The sequence below is a fragment of the Saccostrea echinata genome, unplaced genomic scaffold, assembly GCF_033153115.1.
Source record: "Saccostrea echinata isolate AGI-Se365-2 ecotype Australia unplaced genomic scaffold, CSIRO_AGI_Sech_v1 ptg000064l, whole genome shotgun sequence".
Taxonomy (NCBI): Eukaryota; Metazoa; Mollusca; class Bivalvia; order Ostreida; family Ostreidae; genus Saccostrea; species Saccostrea echinata.
Window position 1 is genome coordinate 7,664,128 of NW_026889813.1, and position 21,553 is coordinate 7,685,680.

The 21,553-nt window shown below is 33.3% G+C and overlaps 2 protein-coding genes across 2 annotated transcripts; one reads left to right on the forward strand and one right to left on the reverse strand.

Moving 5' to 3' along the window:
* Positions 1–68: 68 nt before the first annotated feature.
* LOC133175854 (CD151 antigen-like) lies at positions 69–4,282 on the reverse strand. The gene is made up of 8 exons (XM_061310983.1): positions 4,202–4,282; positions 3,097–3,177; positions 1,502–1,693; positions 1,243–1,317; positions 1,015–1,119; positions 709–855; positions 391–474; positions 69–182 (listed from the first exon to the last, which is right to left on the reverse strand). The coding sequence occupies exons 2-8, from the start codon at positions 3,151–3,153 to the stop codon at positions 75–77; spliced, it is 768 nt and encodes a 255-aa protein (XP_061166967.1). The 5' UTR covers positions 3,154–3,177; positions 4,202–4,282; the 3' UTR covers positions 69–74.
* Positions 4,283–5,213: 931 nt separating this feature from the next.
* On the forward strand, positions 5,214–18,462 carry LOC133175611 (1,5-anhydro-D-fructose reductase-like). The gene is made up of 10 exons (XM_061310723.1): positions 5,214–5,642; positions 10,404–10,568; positions 11,025–11,141; positions 11,732–11,809; positions 11,971–12,087; positions 12,498–12,604; positions 16,404–16,479; positions 16,590–16,673; positions 17,511–17,593; positions 17,853–18,462. Exons 1-10 carry the CDS (start codon positions 5,550–5,552, stop codon positions 17,893–17,895), a joined length of 963 nt encoding a protein of 320 aa, XP_061166707.1. The 5' UTR covers positions 5,214–5,549; the 3' UTR covers positions 17,896–18,462.
* The last annotated feature ends 3,091 nt before the right edge of the window (positions 18,463–21,553 follow it).

Consider the following 21,553-nt stretch of genomic DNA (forward strand, 5'->3'; position numbering starts at 1 on the left):
AGATAATTTATTTTCAATCCAAAAACTAAAATTTACAGAGAGAACACTTTGGTAGCAGAAAAAGTCCATGTTGCTTATCGCCGGAAGCGGGGAGGTTCGCGGAAACGTGGAGAGTCGCTTCCGCCTTTTTTGTCTTTTCCAGCACGAACACATAGACAGAATGTAAAACCAAGTCCAAGTAACTTGCAAAATAAAATAAAAATGATCAATTTTATAAATGAAATAAAAAAGTAAAAAAAGCTAAATTTTGAACTTCTTGTAACCTTCATGAAGTAAAGAAGCGACACCCTGAAATTCGGCGATAGTATAGTTGTATGTGTGTGTGTGTGAGTGCGTTTTGGGTTCTTGTTGTTTGTTGTTTTTTTTTTTTTTTTTTTTTTTTTTACACACCTGGAAGAGAGCCACACTAATGCCAACACCTCCCAACAAATCGACGTTTGCTTGGATCCAAGTTAGCATCTTCGTATAACATCCCTACAACAATCATTTATTGTTTCTGAAAAAACTTTCCAATGCTAAATAACGAAGACAGTTCTGATTTCTCACCAGAGTTTGTTTAAAATTAATTTATCGAATATGTCCAAAACATCAGGATGCGAGTCCTATTAACTGAAGTCATTAAACTGTCGTCTGCGTGATCGGAATTGGTGAAATCTATATTTCCATATACACAGTGACGATATTTGTACTAATTAAAATCACTCATACCTGTGAGTAGATGGTGCTGTTGTTAATGACCGAATTGCAACCATTCACGTTCCTGTCCACACAACAGGACACGGGTACAGCAGCACTAGAGTTGAAGTAAGTGGCGTTATTCCAGTCACTCGGTGAATGGAAACCGCAGCACTGAAACTGTAGATGATTTCAATGAAAGTAAAGACGATTTCAGCGATAATACTATAGTCTTCTAAATTTATACAAAGAAACATTTAAACAACATTTGTAAGAACCCTGCTTTTGAAAATATGAATTAAAATACCCCAAATACTCAAACTTTTGCAAGGCCCATACCTCCATTTGCAATTCATCCCCTGCTAAAGTGATCAGGTTGTATTCGCTGCGTCCATATTTACTACTCAGTGCATCTTTGACTTTACTTGTCAAAAATGGCTCGAGCTACAAAACACATAATTTAATAATTAAGTTACAACCGTATGTAAAGTTATCATACAACAGAATGAACAAAGATGTGGTTCCTTTTTCAGTGTCATTCTGACACGAAAAAAATGAATCGGATACCTGTCCATAGAAGAGAAACCCTATCACGCCTGCTGCAGCCTCTACTATGAAAGTTACCAATAGGACCGTAAAATACTAAAAAAAATTACAGTAGTATTATATATCAGGCACATAATATTCACAGAACAACAATATAGAGATGACTTTTTTCTCTGGGATAATATGCTCATTTAAAAGACTCAATAAATGAAATATTCTTTACAATGTAGGATCAATTGTGTTTCAATATTCGTTATTATAATGCAAACGTTGATCTTACTATAACCAGAAGGCATTTGTTCTCGGCGAGCGCGCCAAAACACCCCGCCATAGACACCAAGATGACGACTCCCCCAGCTGCTAGTAACAGGTAAGCTCCATTCTCCATTAAATTCTCTCCAATCAGGGCTCCAACCTTCTCACCATTGGCGATAGTGTAAGCACCCATTGCAGCGACTCCCATGCCACACAACTGTAAGGGAAGACAAAAATCAGATCCTCAAACAAACAAAAAAAATCTAGAGGTGGGACCCAAATCATATCAGCTTTTCGGTAAAAAAGATTGGGGGGGGGGGTTACTTACACTCTTCAGTCAGATTTTTATTTATATATACATAAACATAAGGGTTCTGGCATCCGGATATTATGGAAACCCCCCCCCCCCCCCTGAAAATTACGTGGACAAAGTCTAGTAGCATTACTTTAAACAGATGAATAATTAATTTATGTAGTTTCAAAGCTATTTTTTCCCTAGATTTTTATTAAAAAGGGAGGAGGGTAGGTTGTGATTGTGCCTAATGCAACTAACGCATCCATCCTTCTGACGACCTTGGAAATACAACATCTAATCTAAAATTGATTTCTGACAACTCCTAGGAAAAGTGGACCTCCTATGCCCCTCCCCCCTCCTTTCTGGTAAAAAAAATTATAACTTTTTTTTTTTCATTTTTACGTTTAACGCACCCATCCTTCTGACATGCATTTTGTCGGACCAAAAAACCAAACTGTTTGCCTGAGGCCGTAAGTCAAACAGTTTGGTTCGAGGGGTCAGCAAATTGCATTTTACCCCAGAACACAGTCAATAAATGTTTTGTTATATCTTTTATCTATTTCTTTATTTATTTTTTGACATACAAGAATTTTGTGCTGGCTTCCAAGCAAGATGTAAATTTCCTTTATCCGCACTGCGATAAAATTGAGCTAATTATGTCACTGTCGAATACCAACGAATGCAAATGCATGTAAGATTTAGTCAATAAATGTTTTGTTATATCTTTTATTTATTTATTTATTTATTAACATACAAGTATTTTGTGCTGGGTTTCATGATGTAAATTTCCTTTATCCGCACTGCGATAAAATTATTTTGTGCTGGCTTCCATGATGTAAATTTCCTTTATCCGCACTGCGATAAAATTGAGTCAAACCTGTCACATCGTCTCAAGCCATGGCCCGGAGTCCGCACATAGCTCTCTCCTACCAGAATTGGAGAGGATCGTACATTTTGGCCGTGATTTGCGACGATGATCCTGTCACTGTCAAATACCAACGAATGCAAATACATGCAAGATTTAGCTGATCCCGCCCACGGTGTGACGTAAGCAGTCCAATACCTCTTCGACAGGTCCAATATCTCACTCTGCGGTATTTTCGATGTTTGGCTTATTGAGCTACTGATTGATAAAAATTCAGGTGCCTGTGAATAGATCTTATCATCTAGTCTATAATTACATGTATATATAGGACATTTTCTCTTATTTGCTGAAAAATATAAACTATCAAAATTGCCAGCCATATACAGTTGAGTAGAGTTTTCTCTGATTGAGCATTATTGGGTGATATTGATTAAATTTTTTGGAAAAAAATAGTACTTACCAGAAAAAGAAAATTGAAAATAACCACCACATATTTCACAAGTGACATGGAAGCCATGTTTGAAATGTAGTGCCTTCAAACCTGCAAGTATTCAAACCTGAATTCATTTTGGAGCTACTTCAATGAAGTCAGGACATCGTTCACATGTAGGAATATTCAAGACTAAAGTTACTGTTTTAAATTGCGATACTCAATCACAGGTACTTGGGTCTTGGTTTATAAATAGATAGTTTTCAGTAGGCCCAAGTTAGCAAGTTATTTCCCGTTGGCCGCCACATATAGACCCTTTTCCTATGACATATTTTGCCTAGGAGTTATTTCCCTTAGCCGCCATATTGTAGGGCAACATTCCCAGATCCCTTCATTATTCAACCAAGTTCAATTTCTTATACTGGTTACTGAGGTAAAGATAACACTATTTTTCTTATGAATGCTCATTTGTTATATCCTCTATTAATTCATGATAATAAGCTTGTAAATATTTTCCCCCATATTTTTCTTGAATGCATGTTTAAAATTGGTTGCTCAAAGAGGTAAATTCACTGCTTTGTCATACAAGATGGCGGCTAAGGGGAATAACTCCTAAGCAAAATGTGTCATAGGAAAAGGGTCTATTGGAGGTCAACATACTCATATTCCTTCATTATTCAACCAACTTTAACTTTTTATACTGGCCATTGTGAGGTAGGAAGCATTGTTTTTCAGAAAAATATATATTTGTTAAAGCCTCCTTAATTTCATAATTTTTATTCTATAAAGATTTTTCCCCAAATATTTCTGCCACAACCCTCTTAGATTTGGTAAGACAAAGAGGAAAAATTACCAGGTTGACCACCAAGATGGCGACCAAGGGAAATAACTCGGAGAGAAAATATGTCATATGAAAACTATCTATATGTATGTACCTTATTGATATGTAAAAAAAAGTACATATCAATAAGGTACATACATATTTATAAACCAAGACCCAAGTACCTCTGTACTCAATATTTATAACTGTCAGAAAACATTTTCACTTTACAATGCAATGCAAAGTAGGAAGACTTCTCCTAGATTTCATTGACCCTGGACAATAATTCAACAAAAACCTAGTTTGTTAAGTTACCAATGAATGGAAAACTGCAACCTTGATGCTGTGACTTTTCAAAACAAATTTTGGCAACGTTCAACTTCAAAAAAATCAGGGTTGCTAACACGCTTTAATTTTTTACATTCGGCAAACCTCGGCTGATTCCGTCACCTTCATCAAACTAGATGAGGTACGAATCGGCCGAGGTGTGCCGAGTGGAATTTTTTAATGATATTCGAACGCAATCGCATATTTTCGGGCCTTTCCGTCAGGCTCGGAATTCCGCTTGTCCGAAAGACCCGAAAGCTCATTATAGAGACAGGGAACCACGCTAGGTCAAATAGCGGTCGGTGTGGATGTGAGCCAAGTCATAGCCTTGGAAACAGGCTAGCCAAGTCAATATTACAATGATCGCAACTTCTCGGGCCTTTCAAACAAGCGGAAAAACATTCGGCAAACCTCAGCTGATTCCGTCTCCTTCATCAATCATCGAAAGGCCGAGGTGTGCCGAGTGAACACTCGGAATAGCCTGGTTCCTTGTCCCTGTTTTGCTTCGTGTACTCCGCAAGGATGAGCCAGGGGACCAGGCTACACTCGGAAAGACCCAAGTGGAGAGTTGCATGTATATGTAGGCCACTGCCTGGTTATACTTGGGTTTTGATTTATAAATATGTATACCTACTGAATATGTAAAAAGTACTATTTTTGTGAAGATGTGAACTTTAAGATGTAAGAAAATTTATTCAGCATTTGACTTGTTAAATATTTTGCCAGACCTATATACGAAATTAGTATCCTGCACGATACTAGGATATTATATATAGGATTCAACACTACTCTTTTCCGACGCGTACGGGCACTGGAAGTTAATGTCAATATATTGAGTATGTGCATGTATAAAGAAGGATGTAGTGCACAGGTACTTGGGTCTTGGTTTATAAATATGTATAGGCCTACCTATTGAATATTTAAAATCAATAGGTATGCAACCAAGACCCAAGTACCTGTGATATGGTATTGGTCTAACGTTAAGTCTCTAAATTTTAAAATTTCGCGCAATGCGAAACTGAGGACGAAAATATATGTCAGGGTCAAGGATATTCTTGATAAATTGGGACGGAGACGTCCAACTCTGAGCAGCCGTGAGTATCACACAACACGCACGTGCACCTTCAAGTTGCAAAGACAAAAAAATCAAGACAAGCTCATCTGCAAAAGCAAAGAAGGCGGTGCACTTGAAAAAAAAAATTGACTTATTGAGATAGACACGTGCAGCACATCGTCAACCACTGTCAACGGTAACGCAATATTTGACCGAATTTACTCGGATATAGGTCTAAAATTTAAGCATCAAGCTTAAGACGTGTATGCTTTTAAAGAAGCAATGTCAATTACGAGTGACAATCAAGTAATATTGAAATTGGGCAATAAAGGACGCGTGCCAGCTTTAGGATTTGGAACATATGCCCCCAGGGAGGTAAGGCATGTCATGGTGTGCACAAATTAAATTGATTAATGTAAACAAATGTATGACCCCATTCAAGTGCTGCTATTTTTGACTTGGAATAAAGAAGAGTGGGGGAATTTTGTAGTAACAATCAGCTACTTTTCACTGCAATTGTTTAATATTTTAAACATTAAATTAGAGATATTAAATAAAGCTTTCAACAGTGTTATGTCTGTTAGTGTGTACAAAGTTTACATTATCTGAATTAAAATGACCTACACTAAATTACAACCCACACCCATGTAAATCAGACAAAAAATTGATTAAGGTCAGGTGTCCTCAGATGATAGTCTAGACTAGGCTGTTATCAGGTTATACATATGTACATATACTTATCATGCTTATCTCATGCTTGTTCTACATGAATAGACTGTACATGTAGATAAAAATAAGTGTGTAAATGCAATTGACTGGCTGTCAATACACCTTTTTGGTAACTGATGTTACTTCCCAAATAGAAGCCCCCTCCCCCCTTTGCTAAATATTATGAGATAAATATTTGCTTTAGGTAAGAATTTTTGACTCGTACCATGCATACTGGGATGCCATTACATATACTTGCTGGTGGAAGACTGCATTAAGACTGTACTTATGGCCTTTGAGCAGTGACAACATTTACTCTGACATGAGATCCTGGTTTATCAGGGTTATATGGTCTCAACTGAAGGACTAGTCTCTAGCAGGGCTAGAAATAATTACTTTTGTTTACTGGTCACTCGGGCTAGTGCCTTAAATTTTTACTGGTCAGCTAAGTACTTTCACTGTCCCACTGGGCCAGTAGATTAAAAAAAGACTGGCCCAAAGCCATAATAATAATAATAGTAATATTATTTTTATATTGTGATACTTAGAAGTACAACTTAACAAAACAAGAAACAGTAGAAGTTGGGACACACAACCCTGTCAAGTTAACTAGCCCGACTGTGAATGAATTTTTATTATGCATAAAAAAAATGCTGAACTAAAGGGCACATGCCCTCTGCAATGTACTAGCCCAGATTGAAAATTCACTGGCCCCAGACCAGTGGGCCATCAATTATTTTGAGCCCTTTCTAGGTTCCTTAGTGGGATTCAAACCCATGATATAAGGATCAACTTATTACTCCTTGAATCTAGAAGGAAATGTGACCTGGAGAAATTGGAATAAATTATATTTTTTAAAAGGATTCTGAGGAAAATAAGTTTGCGTCTAAATGAAGTGCTTGAACAAGTGATCCTTATATTGTGTAATGTCTTATGACTTGCTATATTTCTCAAAAGATGTAGGACAATATAATATTGATTTTTCAAAAGTAGATCAAAGGTCAGTTTCAATACAACATAGACACATCAGTCCCTTGTACTTTTGAAAGAGTTCCCAAACTGTATAATACATGTTTTAGGAATTAGACACTATATCTCCTTTTAAAGAGGTCAAAGGTCAACTTCAAGGTCAAATGATAAGTTAACTAGTAATTCAAATTGAGACTTGAGGTCATGATCTAGGAAATGAAAGGTGCCTACAGATTTCTAAAATTTGAGAAATAAGTTCCTTTAATGATGCTTCATCGCTAAAGCTTTTTAACATAATGTTTATCGGGCATGATTTTTAGGCAAATAAGGCCAAAAAATCCCAATGTTTTAAACTGTCATTTTCAATGAAAAACAAAGAAAACCATTCATGAATATGGGAGTTTTTTCCATATCAGACAGATGAAATGTTTCCATATTGTCAACAGTCCCCCAGAAAATGGTAATGTGTATGTTCTTGGCCTCTACATTAAAACATTAAATTGGATATAGGGATTGGGACTACTTTTCATATAATTTCAAATTGAATTCCTTGAAAATTCTTCATTAGCTCTACTAGTCAGAGACCAGAAGAGCTTAGGCCAAAAAAAATAATAGTCTTGTTTCCTGCTACCCGACCTACCCTATTTTTTTGCACCCGACCCTAAATTTTTTTTTTAGTTTTGGAGAAAAAAAATCGGAAATTTCAGGAATTTCATGTTCCAAAACTGAAAAAATATATATTAAAGTGGTATTTCATGAAATTCTTTGTTTTAAAAATGGACTTTGAAATTCATAAAATACCACTCGAGTTGTGCATCAAAAGACATGAAATTTAATTTTAAAAGATAATACTGACCTATGTTATGTTTAATTTGGTTTTATATTAGTTCATATCCTAAAAATAGTGTTGGAAAAAAATAAAATAAAAAATAAATAATTTTCCTACCTACCTACCCTATTTTTTTCAGGCTGGTAGAAGGAAACAAGACTATTATTTTTTTTGGCCTTATGCAATAGTAAGGTGTCCGTCGTTCGTCCGTCTGTCTAGCTGTCTGTCTGTCCGTCCGTCTGTAAACAATTTTTCAAAAGGCTACTCCTCCTACAGTTTTGGTCTGATTTCAATATTACTTGGCACACAAGTAGGCTACACTAAGATACATAATCCTGTGTATCGGTTTTTGATTTCGATGAACAGTGTTTCCATGGTTACTAAAAATAGAAATTTCCTTGAAATACTTTCAAAATGCTACTCCTCCTATAGTTTTGATCTCATTTCAATATAACTTGGCACACAAGTAGACTACACAAAGGTACAAAGCTCTCTTAACCAGTTTTTGATTTCGATGAATGGTGTTGCCATGGTTACTAAAAATAGAAATTTTTTGAAATACTTTCAAAACGCTACTCCTCCTACATGTTTTGTCTGATTTCAGTATAACTTGGCATACAAGTAGACTACACTGAGATACATAATTGTCATTATTGCTTTTTGATTTTGTTGAATGATGTTGCCATGGTTACTTAAATCAAAATTTATATAAAATTATTTTAAAAGGCTACTCCTCCCACAGTTTTATTCTGATTGAAATAAATCTTGCCACAAAAACAGACTAAACCAAGGATCATTATTCTATTTATTGCTGTTGCAAAGTTTCAAATCCAAGTGCTACTTTTATCTTCCTTTATAAGTACAACCAGTAGAGCTACAGTCTCATCAGAGACTTCTGGTTTTCAGTATTTTTGTATTAAAGTCGTAAAGTATGGGGGAAAAAAGTTGATTATGACGTCATAATGGATCTAGCACCAAGAAGACAAGAGTCATTTATTAGATCTTGACTTTAAGTTTGACACTTTTTGCAATTATACGAGGGTTTATGAAAAAGTTCGTGGACTGATGCGATAAAATTAATACTATGTAGTCGTTGATTACAAAATTTATAGGGATCATAAATCAACAAAAGTTTAAGAAGTATTGAAAATTTCAGCTTGATATGTTTATAATTTGCCAAATTATCATTAAATAAAAAGGACATTATATGATCACCCGGCGCTGTCGTCATTTAGTTTCATGAAGTCCGACAACGTCATTATTCTCAGGGCCCGTACTCTCTGCCTCAATATACTTATCTTGATGAGATTCTCTAGAGTAAAGTTAAGACCTAAACCCGTCTTGTTTATATGACTTTACAATGTCATGAACACCTGATTTCAATGCATTAATATTGTAAATATGAAATCTATACAAAAGATAAGATCCTCGCTTGGTTTTGCCAGCATAATTTTCTTGGCGGAGTTCAATGTCAACCAATGATCAACATCACTTTTCGACGTGACTGACTTTGGACACCCTGACAACAAATAGACATTAACCGTGTGTCTCTTTTCTTGCTGAATTGTTTCTGGTATTTAAAAACAAGTACTCTGGATGTATTTTATTTCTCTGTAGCCTATTTAAACATTTACTAGGTCTATGCCAGGTTTTTGAGGGGTTGAAACTTTAAAGAATGTTTTAAAATGACACCCTACCCCCGTTCGACATCATTTTTAACCCTTTATTGTTTGGACACTGCATATAAAATTAACGATAAAATTACATAGAATATACAGAATGAGGCAAAAATTGCAACTTCTACGGAAAATATGTGTCATATCACATTAGTGACTTAATGGGATTATTGAATGACAAATGCTCATTTAAGAAGAGTTTTTCTCAGTTACACTCGGGTAGAAAATATGTCATGTTCGACGTTGCGCCGCCTGGACATACCATTGCTTACAAAAACATTTACGATTCACTCAAAAATAAAACTTATGATTCATAGTTTACTTTACAGATGGAAAAGAAGATACTTATTTAATGTTTAAAAATTCATTGATGCATCTCAAGCGGTTTTAATTTTATGACTCTAGTCCACGAACTTTTTGATAACCCCTCGTAGTCAGTAGTTTACATCCTAACAGCAACTTTTCTTCCTCTCATAGTTAAAAGATATTTAGATGTATCCATGATAATTTTATTGAGAATCAATTTCATAACCTCTAAATCATCAAGAATACCCATGTGTTTGTATTGGACATGTTCAAGTAGTAGGTTAAACTTTTCTCAAAAAGACTCATGACAATAAAATGGCTTCAAATTAAATTTGTACCAAGTCATTACAAACTCAAAGAGTGGTATATTTTTTCCTCCTCTCCCATTGGCCAAACCCAAATACAAAAATGCAAGAAAGTATTTAAGCAAGGTTATAACTTATTATGCCCTTAATTATAGAAATAAATACTTAACTGGACACTATTTTTATAAAATGGTGTAATATAATTATATAAACATGACAATCAAACAGAAATAAACAATATAGTTGTTAGCTGTAAGTCTATAGCTAAATTTGTTGTCGGAAATTGTCAAAATGTGTTTTCCAAATTACCATTTTAATGCCATTAAGAACTTGTAATATTCAGAGTGAAGATGATGTGTATGAAGCGGTTCGTGTGGCCATAAAAACAGGGTATCGTCATCTAGACTGTGCTGCCATCTACAGGAATGAGAGAGCCGTGGGTCAGGCCATTAAACAAACCATCATAGAAGACAAAGTCACGAGGGAGGACTTGTTCATCACAAGCAAGGTTTCTCTTGACTTCTACAAACCACCTCTGAGAAATCTCCTTTTTCTCCCCCCCCCCCCCCCCCATTCATTGATTTTAATGCACATTTCCAACTACAGTCAAACCTCATTATCTCAAACTCTGTTGGACTGAGAAAAAAATTTGAGATATCTGAGGATTCAAGATATCAAGGGTAAAATACTAAAGGAATATGTGGTTGAGATTTTCAAATAACTTTGACATATCCATGGTGTTTGAGATATCAGCGTTCCAGATACCGAAGTTCAACTGTATTATTTTTCCTTTTTTACTATTTTCATAATTTGCCACTTCAAAGCTAAATTGCAATGACTTTGTCATGGCATCAGAGAAAGTATATTATTTAGAAAAATTTGGACTGATGCATTGATATCAAGGTATGTATTCATATATATTAATTGTATGAAAATCTTTTCTGAATCTTTTACTTTATTTCAGCTGTGGAATTCCTGCCACAGACCAGATTTAGTAAGAACTAGTCTCAAAAAGAGCATGGAGGACCTAGGACTGCAGTATTTAGATCTGTACCTCATTCACTGGCCAATCGCTCTTAGGGTAAGATCTCATTCAATGGCCAATCACTCTAGGATAAGATCTCATTCACTGGCCAATCACTCTAAGGGTAAAATCTCATTCATTGGCCAATCACTCTAAAGGTAAGATCTCATTCATTGGCCAATCACTCTAAGGGTAAGATCTCATTCATTGGCCAATCACTCTAAGGGTAAGATCTCATTCACTGGCCAATTGCTCTAAGGGTAAGATCTCGTTCACTGGCCAATTGCTCTAAGGGTAAGATCTCATTCATTGGCCAATCACTCTAAGGGTAAGATCTCGTTCATTGGCAAAAACATTTAAAAATAAATGATAATAAAATCATCCCCCAAATAAATAAAAATTTATTCTAATTTTATCACATAAAAAATTAACTGGAATCAAAAAATAACAAAATACAAGATGTTTTGATAATTTATAATACCATTTTCTCCAGATTTTGGGTATATTAATAAGACATTGAAAAGTTATTTTTAAATCCTAGAAAACTACAAATTTGGTTACATTATACAAATACCACATCAGACCAGATATGAATTTAGTAGGTGTAAATGTATAATATACATATTAAATCCTTTATTCCCGTCTAGGAAGGAGGTGAATTTATTCCGAAGGATGAAAAAGGAAATGTTTTATTCTCTGATGTTGACTATGTAGACACTTGGAAGGTAAATACTAGAGAATTAATGGAAATATTAATAAATTCTAACAGTGATAAGTTTTAGAAAAAAAAGAAAAGAAAGTATCTTTGTATTTTATTGTGTTGCAAAATTAAGCTTTCTAGTAAAGATAAAAAACTTAATAGATAACAGAGATATTTCTGTCGTAGGCAATGGAAGACTGTGTAGATGAAGGACTCGTAAAGTACATTGGATTGTCCAACTTTAACAGTGAACAAATTCAAAGAATTCTGGATGTAGCAAGAATTAAACCTGTCATGAATCAGGTGTGATTTGCTCAATAGTTGTTTTTTCACTTAGATATGAACATCATGAACATATGAACATTTATAGAAAAAACTAAAATGAAGTAATTTGAGCTACATTTGTAAGCTATGATATAAAAGGAATTTAGATGATTTGAGCTACATTTGTAAGCTATGATATAAAAGGAATTTAGATGATGAAAAGAAATTTGTATTTACGACGTGTATGGTTTAATAAGTGTACATGTATTAAGTGATGAAGTTTAACTTTTAAAACCTTTTTTAAACACATTTTCAATAAAAAAAATTAATTGAAATTCTAATATGTAATTATATACATGACATTTAGACATATTGTATGTAGGATAAAAATACTGCTCATTTAACAAGAAAGAGTATTATATATGCAAATACATATTATTTTTCCATAGGTTGAATGTCATATATACCTTAGTCAAGAAAAGCTGATAGAATTCTGCAAAGCACGAGGCATTACAGTAACAGCATATTCTCCATTTGCTAGTCCTGGACACAAATCGTAAGTCTGACTATGAATGTCATTATTTTTTTTTTAGCTTTTTTTAGCCAAGACTCAAAGAGCTAATGCCATTTGTGGTAAGTGCATGAACTATTTTGAAATGTGGGCTTTATCTCAAGAACACCTTAGCCAATTTTTGTCAGATTTGTTACAGAGTATCCTTGGCCCAAGGGTTTTCATTTTTGCTAAAAATAGAGATTTGACCCTTAAATAAGGCGAGATAATTAGGGAAATAAAAACTAAAGTAGTGGTTGCTAAAAAAATTCTTCTCAAAAACCACTGGAAAGGTCATCACTAAACTTACACTTGAGGATGAGGATACATTGTGCATTAAAAATTGTTCAAGGCATCACCCTAGGGCAAAGGGGTGTCCAGTCACTTCGTACACAAACCGAGTCGTACACAAACCAAATCGTATACAAAAAGTCAACTCGTACACAAAAACCAGAAGTCAACTCGTACACAACATTTATATACAATCGTTATGATTTAATTTTATACAAATAATGTTTGATAACACGAAGTGTTACTTTTCTTTAAGTTTTTTAAGTTTTTTTCCCTAAATATTTAAATAATTCAACTTCCCTGATAGGATAGGAACATAAAGACATCAAAGAAGTATTGTTAAACCAACACCCGCGCGGTGGTTTCTTGGATCTGCGACAAACGCTAATTTCGAGATGCTCATAATTCGGTATCCTTTAATTATGAGATACTATATGTATCGAAAACGTCTCCAAGTTTCTTCATTCCTTATACTTCACCATGGTTCGAGAGACGGCACAAGAGAATAACAATGGGAAAATTATGTTATATGAAGGAACCAAAATGACCATAATATTGAATAAAAAAGTATAATAAATAAGTAGTACTATAGAGAGATAGAGAGTATATATAATGACATCATGTGTCAATATTCATATAACAAAATTATGTACGACATACATTCCGGAAAATCTTGTCAACAAATCAATCTGCGCATCGCATCGCGCATATGGTATATGGAAATTCAGAGGCATAAACTAGTTAAAAATGTACAGAAAACACATTTGTGTACGAGTTGACTTCTCAATTTTTTTGGAAACTATGGCAAATATTACCTTAAATCACATAGGAAAACGTTTGTATGAGTTGTGTACGAGTTGACTTCTGGTTTGTATACGAGTTGACTTTTTTTTGTGTACGAGTTGACTTTTTGTATACGAGTTGGTTTGTGTACGACTCGGTTTGTGTATGAAGTGACTGTAAATCGGCAAAGGGCATGGTCTCAAGGTCACTTCAAAGTTGACCTAAAATGACATTTTGTTATAACTGTGATATTTTGCCGACTATTAGGACAAGAATCATCAAATCTTGTCAATTGATGCATCTTAGATTGATCCAAAAGTAGGTCATGGTGATCTACTTTTTAAATTTTGCAGCTATTCATTTTCAGATTGTTTTAGATGCATATCTTGGGCAAGCTGAAGCGTATGATCAGGGCTCTCGATTATCTATTTGATTGGGAATGGGGCCATTCAAGGGCCCCATTCCCAATCAAAAAGGTACTTTTTTTCCCGTTTGGATGTGTTAATTTTCCCAATAGTCATTTCTCCCAAAAATTAATGAAAATATAGTTTGATATGTCATAACTTAACTTGCTATTCATATTCCTCTGTACTGCAAAACAAAAATTTAGTTGATAACAAAGACCAGAAATCCAGTATTTCATGATTTTAAAGCATAATGGTTATCCCAAAATTTCCCAAAAGGTCACAATTTTCCCAATCTTTACGGCCCCGGCCCCATTCCCAAAAAGTGGTGCGAGAGTCCTGATGATCATCAGTCCTTGTAAGTAGCTGCATTTAAAGGCCTCGTAATATATCAGTCTAAAAGTATGTCACCATGACCTACTTTGGGGATTTCTTCGCTTTTTTCCCCAATACAGTCAAACCTCATTATCTCGAACTCAGTGGGACCAAGAAAAAACTGAGAGTATCTTAGGATTCGAGATATCCAGGGTAAAATACTTAAAGAATCAGGGGATAAGACTTCCAAATCACTTCGACATATCCATGGTATTCAAGATATCAGTGTTCGAGACAACGAAGTTTGACTGTATTTCATTTTTAAGAGGTTTAGAATCATCAAACTATCTTGGTCATCAAAGAAAGTCAACCAAAGAATAGGTCACCATGCCCTACTTTTGGAATTTCACAGCTATATCTAAAAATTTTGGATAATAAGAGGTTTAGAATCATCAAACTTTGTCAGTTGATGCATCTTGGGTTCTCAAAGTGTGTCAAAAAAGTAGTCAGTATGCCTACTTTTGGAATTTTATAGCTATATCTAAATATTTCAGATAATAAGAGGCTTAGAATCATCAAACTTCATCAGTTCTCATTGGGTTCTCAAAGAGTGTTAACTAAAAAGTAGATCATGGTGACCTACTTTAGGAATTTCAAGGCTACATGTATATTTAAATATTTCAGAAAATCAGAAGCTTAGAACCATAAATCTTTTTCAGTTTATGCATCTTGGGTCCTCAGAATGTGTCATCCAAAAAGTAGGTCATGATGTCCTATTTTGGGGAATTTTTCATTTCTATCTCAATTTCTAGGGTAGGAAGAGGCTTAGAACCATCAAAATGGGGCCTTTAAATTGTGTCAGAATCATCAAACATTGTCAGTTGATGTATCTTTGGCTCTTATGTGTTGTCAACTAAAAAAGAAAGGTCACAGTAACATACTTCCTGAATTTTACAGCTTATCACTATAAAATATTGTAACCAAAATAATTTGAACAAACCTGAATAGTTGATGTTTTTTGTATTCCAGGATATTTCAATTCAAAAGTAAGTCACAGTGACGTACTTTTTTGATTTCATTGTCAAATCTTACTAGCCTGGGTAGATAGAGGCATAGGATCATCAGACCTAGTCAGCTGATTTGTCTTGGGACCTTAAGATATGTTGACCTAAAAAAGATCAAGCCATTTTAGGCCCTTGGGCCTCAGAGGTGTTTGTTTAAAGTGGTTAGTTTGCTACGGATGTCCACCTTAGTTACTATGTACTTACTGGCAAAGTTGTCCGTAAGAAATATCCAGGACTTCTTTTTTCTGACCCTAAGAGTCCTCCTACTTTTCATTGATTTTTATCTCTACTGCTTGTGCAGCAATGACAAGGTTTCTGTCTTCCATCCATCTGTCTGTTTTGATCTGATTTCAATTAAACTTGCTAAACAAGGAAGACCAACTAAGATACATCATTTTATATTTTGGGTTTTTAATGTCAATTAATGGTGTTGCCATGGTTACTAAAAATAGAAATTTCTTTAAAATTCTTTCAATTTGCTTATATTAATCCTCCAACATTTTAAGCCACAAATTTCAATAAGACTACACTAAGATTCATAATTTAATATTAGTGGTTTAATTAAGATTTTAAAAAATGATGTTGGCATGAATATACTAAAAAAAATTGTTAATGTTTTCAAAAGTCTACTTTTCCTACATTTTTAGTATGTGTTCAAAGAAACCTTGCTATACAAATAGACTGCATTTTGATATACAATTCAGTATATCACTTTTGATTAGAATGAATGATGGTTCCATGGTTACTTAAAAGAGAAATTTCTGTGAAGGTCTTTCAAAAGAATATTTTTCCTATAGTATTATTAAACCCTATTCCAATAATTTTTTTCCACACAAAGAACCTTAATATCCAGGGATCATTGTCTCAATAGTTTTAAACACAATGCATCTATCAGTGTCACTTGGTTAGTTTTTGTTAACCAATTTGTTCTTTACTTATTCTCTTCAGTATTCCTTACACCCCATGTCTGCAGGAACCGGTCATTGTTGATATTGCTAAAAGCAAGCAAAAGACTCCTTCTCAGGTAATTCCAGATTTATAAACTTTTGAAATGGATAAATATAGATCACAGTAGATGTACTTGATGATTGAGGGAAATTCACTCTATTTTTAGCCACTTGTTTTCTATTTCAGATCATTTTAAGGTTTCTTCTTCAGAGAGGACTAGTGGTGATTCCGAAATCAGTCAGTCCTGGTAGAATTGTTGAAAATTTTCAGGTAGTTGGGCAAATTTTTTTTATATTATTAATCTACTTCCAGTGAAACGGGAGGGGACTATAGATTTCTTATCCATCTGTCTGTCAGTCAGTCAGTCCCACTTACTTTTCAATTTTATTTGATTTAATTGTGTGTAAGATTTAGAAAAATCAAATATTCTTAAATACAAGCTAAAGTCTCAAAAACAAAACATATGTACATACATGTATATGTTTTTCACTAGCTTCATGTATGTGTATTTTGAAATCATTACAAAGTAGTGAAAGACTATGAATTTCAGTAGGAATTGTAACGTAAATGTGTACATGTAATCATTTTGTAACAAAAAGAGTCAGGGGCATAACTATTATCAAGTTAATTTTTTTCAGTAACTGCTTTCAGTTATTCTTTTTTTTTTTATCTTACTAATTTTTGAAAATCATTCCATGAATACAAATTAAACTATACTTGAAGGCATATATGTGTTCTTAAAATACTGATCCTATATCAAAGTTTATTACTTTGAAGTTGTTACCTGAGCTGTAGGTTAGCCTGGACCCTGTTAATTATGGACTTAAATATAAGGCCCCACAACTGTAAATTTGATATTTTGTTTATGATTGATGTTAAACTTTATCTGAATTTAATATACTTTTGAAATTGCTTCTTATGTTAGTGTCATAAGTCTTTGAATTTGCAATGGTTGTGAAGTTTAAAAAATCTTGAATAAATAAATTTTTAAGTTGATCTCATCTTTCAGACATGAGTACTTTATGAATTCCTTCAAAGTTTTATTTCTCTTAAGATTGTTAGTTATAATTATTGGACATTGCAATGAAAAAATATTTTATATTTCAGGTGTTTGATTTTGAATTGACAGATGAAGAAATGAAAAAGATTCTTGCTTTGAATAAAAATCATAGAATTAATACTGAGGATATGTAAGTATAACCACTTCTATTTTAGTAATCTTGTATGTTTACAAAGTGTTCATTTATTTGCTAGGTTAACACACATGAGAGACAATGTATTTCAATCTACTTAATCATTGTCTTTCATAGATGTAAACTTTTTTTAATGCATTTTCTTTTTTGATTATCTGATCCTTGGATAATTCAGTAAGAAATAGCCAAAAACACATATGAACATATGAAACTAACAAGAAAAAAAAAAAAACCCAACTGCACCTTTATTTTACAGAGCATTGACACACAAGTACTATCCATTCAACATTGAATTCTGAATAAGCAGCCAAATTATCAGGATTATTGCTCTCTACAGACTATGCAAATTTAACATTTGTATTTTTGTGTTTCCTTTATGATTTTATTCATGGAGAATCAGTATATAGTAAACATGGGTACAGCGAACATGCTAATAATGAATTTATGCTTACAGCAACATGATTTTTTTTATTCCCTGTAGTTTTAAATTGCATGATAAACTAATGGGATATAAAGAACTACATTTATGATGAATCAAAATTGTTTGTCTCTGGCACTTCGCTCTAAGCATGATTCCCTTTATGACATTATCACATAACCAATGAAATCTCTAGTATTTTCTAATAATCAATCAGCATTATAAATGTGATTTAAAATGTTATTTTATTTTTTCATATTCATTGAAGATTGTGTTTGGGAATATAAAACTTGTTACTGAATTGAAAATTTCATTGTTTTATTTTAATTTCAAATTGGAGAATGTTGCATGATTTTTTTTTTTAATTAGAAAAATAGACTACATGCTTTTAAAGTTTCATGTCATTTCAGTTCTCTGTTCAATGTTTTAAATTTTTTTGTGCCATATTTAAAATTGTTTTTATTTCCCTACCTAGTTTAAAATTAGAATGGTATTTGGAAATGAATTGGAGCTCTTCTAATAAGTTCCAAAATTGTACAATTTATTTTATTTTTAAAATAATTCTGAAATTCGCTTGTTTAAAACTTGCTGTTGTTATCAAGAATGTTGATAGATGTACAAAATAATTACATTGGTTGTTTGAATAAAAAAAAAAGTGTGCCAGTAAACATTTAAGATTGCAGGTGTCTGTAAGATTTTTTATTTGTATGTGACAGTTTTTATGTTGATCCATATTGACAAAATATTGCATGCAATAACTTTTTACTACTAATTATTTAATCATATTTTGGGAATATTATACAAATATGTAGATACTCATACATCCAAACAATGCAGGACTAATTTTGGTAGAACTATAAAAAAAAATTTCTAAAAAAAATGTTGAGCATATTTTTGTGTGTTTAATAATGAAATTTGAACTTAAAAAGAATATTCTGTGTCTGATTTTACTTGTTAAAAATAATATATGTTAATTCTTGCTGTTATTCATGGTGACTTTTTAAAAAAAAAGTCTTTGGTGCTTGTACATGTATACAGTTACGAAATATCATTTAATGAATCAAACTGAATAAAATATCAAATGATTACATTCACTAGTTTAGTGGACTCTTGGATTGAATCTGTTCATAATGAAATTAAGCCACTGCAGGATTCAGGGTAAAATATATTAGAGAAGTGGAAATGTCATACGTGTATCACTATGTGTACGGGTACGTCTAGAAGGGTAATCTCAACAGACAAATTACAAAAACGTGTACGTGTATGTCAAAGTGTATGTACACGTACAGGTACGCGTACAAGTTTAAGATCTCAACCTCTCTATTATCTTGGCCTTTAGTGTTCATTAGACAGGGTACAGTGCTAAACAATTTTTTTTGTGGAGACTAGATAGTGATTCATGCAGCTAAATTTGTCAAAGTATATCAGAGTTTATTGCAAATCTAATTCAGGTGACACCTTTGAAACGCTTAATTGAAATGCATGTAGATATGATGTTGAAAAATTATCCCTGGTCATTATTCTAGACTACGTAGAAAAATGGGCCTGGTCTGTAGAAATATGTCGCCACCCTTAAAATCTGCATATCCTACATAGATAAAAATAGACCCCCTTGGAATAATGATTCCCTTTCGATTCTACATGTATTAACGATGTATTCTTTGATATTGACTAAAGGGAGATAACTATAAATGTTCTAATTTGAACATGTATGGTCGTGTAAATCTACTGTTAATACTGATGATACTGTTAATATAATAAATATCACTTTTAATAAGACTTAAAATAAATAAAGATATGTAAATTATAAACTAAGAGGTCCATGGACCAAAATGCTCACGAGCTTAATGGACCATATAGATATGGGATGTATGCTTAATAGAATTTTTCTGTTGACGCATCCTACGTATTGTATACCCTTAATTCATGTAATACTACATGTATTTCTAGTTACAATACTAGAAATTAAATTATTCTTTTCTTAAAATGTACATGTAGGTATGAACTTTGTAAGTAGCCACTAATTCTTCTATCTCAATATGACTAAAAACAAAAACAATCTAAACCTACAACACCCCCATGCTTATCTACAAGTCTGTGAAGCTCCAAATTAACTAATAACTAATACAAGTTAAATTGATGCAAAGCATCAAACCAGCCGAAAAAATATATTTAGTATTTCAAAGTATTTCTACAAGAAAGAGCTCAGTCGGTAGAGTGCTCGCTCCGTGGTCGGAATTCGAAGGTCGTGTGTTCGAATTACGGCCGCGACTGACCTAAGTTGATAAAAAAAAAAAGGTAGCAACTGTCCCTTCGCCAAGCGCTCGGCACTTTGAAGAGAAAGTTGCGAATCTTTCGGATGAGACCTGAAAAACCGAGGTTTGTGTCACGGTACCCTCACTGTTCAATGGCTTGAGTGCCGAGTATAGGTCTAAATTTGAAGCCCTTCACAGGCATATGGTGATGTCACTTTAAAAGTGAAAAATTCTCGAGCGGGACGTAAAACAACATACAATCAATCAATCTGTTTGCCTATGATAATTAATCACTGTAAATAATGTAATTAAAAGAATAAGAATAAGAGAGTTATACAATAATTTTTATATAATTTTTATAATATTTAATGTTGTGGAAGTGAAATTGGGGCAAACACAAGCAAATAATTAGATGTACTTTAAGGTCTCTTACGGAGTTCACTTCTAGACTGATTTCTTTTGTTGATCCCTGATCATCCTATTTCTCTTGCTTTTGAGCATTTAAGCTTAATCCTTCAGTTTAATTTGTTTTGATTTTTACTGTCATGGATCCTCTACAGTGTTGAATGATACTCTGGCCATTGTTAAAGCCCTTGGACGTCTTGTTTAGAACGTTGGGTGTAATTTCAGTCATAAGATTTTTGTTCAAATGTTATTGAATTGAGGGTCCCGGATTTTTTGCAACAACCAATGATAAAGAAATTATGTGTTAATGTAACTTTCAAAATATTGAATAGAAACGAATATCTTCAATTTTCTCAATACATAATTATATTATTTCTAGTTATTTAAATGGCCTAAAATCAGTCGGATATTGTTTTAAAACATTTTTTTTTTCTAAATTAAGTCAATAAAATTTCCTCTTTTTTTGACATGGTTTTTAACCATTCAATTCACTAAATGTTAGGGGACAAAAGGATAGCAGTAGACCAAAAGAAAACTCATATCAGCGAACTGTACCAATGCCGAGTTTTTCACGCAAAATTGAATTTAGCAAAACGGTGCATTGTTAATAATTTGTAATCTCTATCTTTATAATTCTAAGGACAATTTAAATGTACGTATATGATTGAAAAATAAGACAAGTCAATTAATGACAAACATTCGTATATTTCCATAAATACACAACTAATGAAGATTTCCGAAATTGAAACGGTCACATGATATGCAATATCATGGTGGATACGAATATTTAACCGATGACCGACTTAAAACTATTTTGTAACATGAAAGTATAATAGAAACACATTGCCAGATTCGTATTTTTACAATTTCCTAATATCC

Bases quoted from the DNA above. Each gene is read 5' to 3' on its own strand.
- LOC133175611 (XM_061310723.1), top strand. From the start codon at position 5,550: ATGTCAATTACGAGTGACAATCAAGTAATATTGAAATTGGGCAATAAA. The intron at 5,643-10,403 runs GTAAGGCATGTC...TGTAATATTCAG, and splicing joins GAACATATGCCCCCAGGGAG to AGTGAAGATGATGTGTATGA. The intron at 10,569-11,024 runs GTTTCTCTTGAC...ACTTTATTTCAG, and splicing joins ACTTGTTCATCACAAGCAAG to CTGTGGAATTCCTGCCACAG.
- LOC133175854 (XM_061310983.1), bottom strand. From the start codon at position 3,153: ATGGCTTCCATGTCACTTGTGAAATATGTGGTGGTTATTTTCAATTTT. The intron at 1,694-3,096 runs GTAAGTACTATT...CTTCCCTTACAG, and splicing joins TTTTCAATTTTCTTTTTCTG to TTGTGTGGCATGGGAGTCGC. The intron at 856-1,014 runs GTATGGGCCTTG...AATCATCTACAG, and splicing joins GGGATGAATTGCAAATGGAG to TTTCAGTGCTGCGGTTTCCA.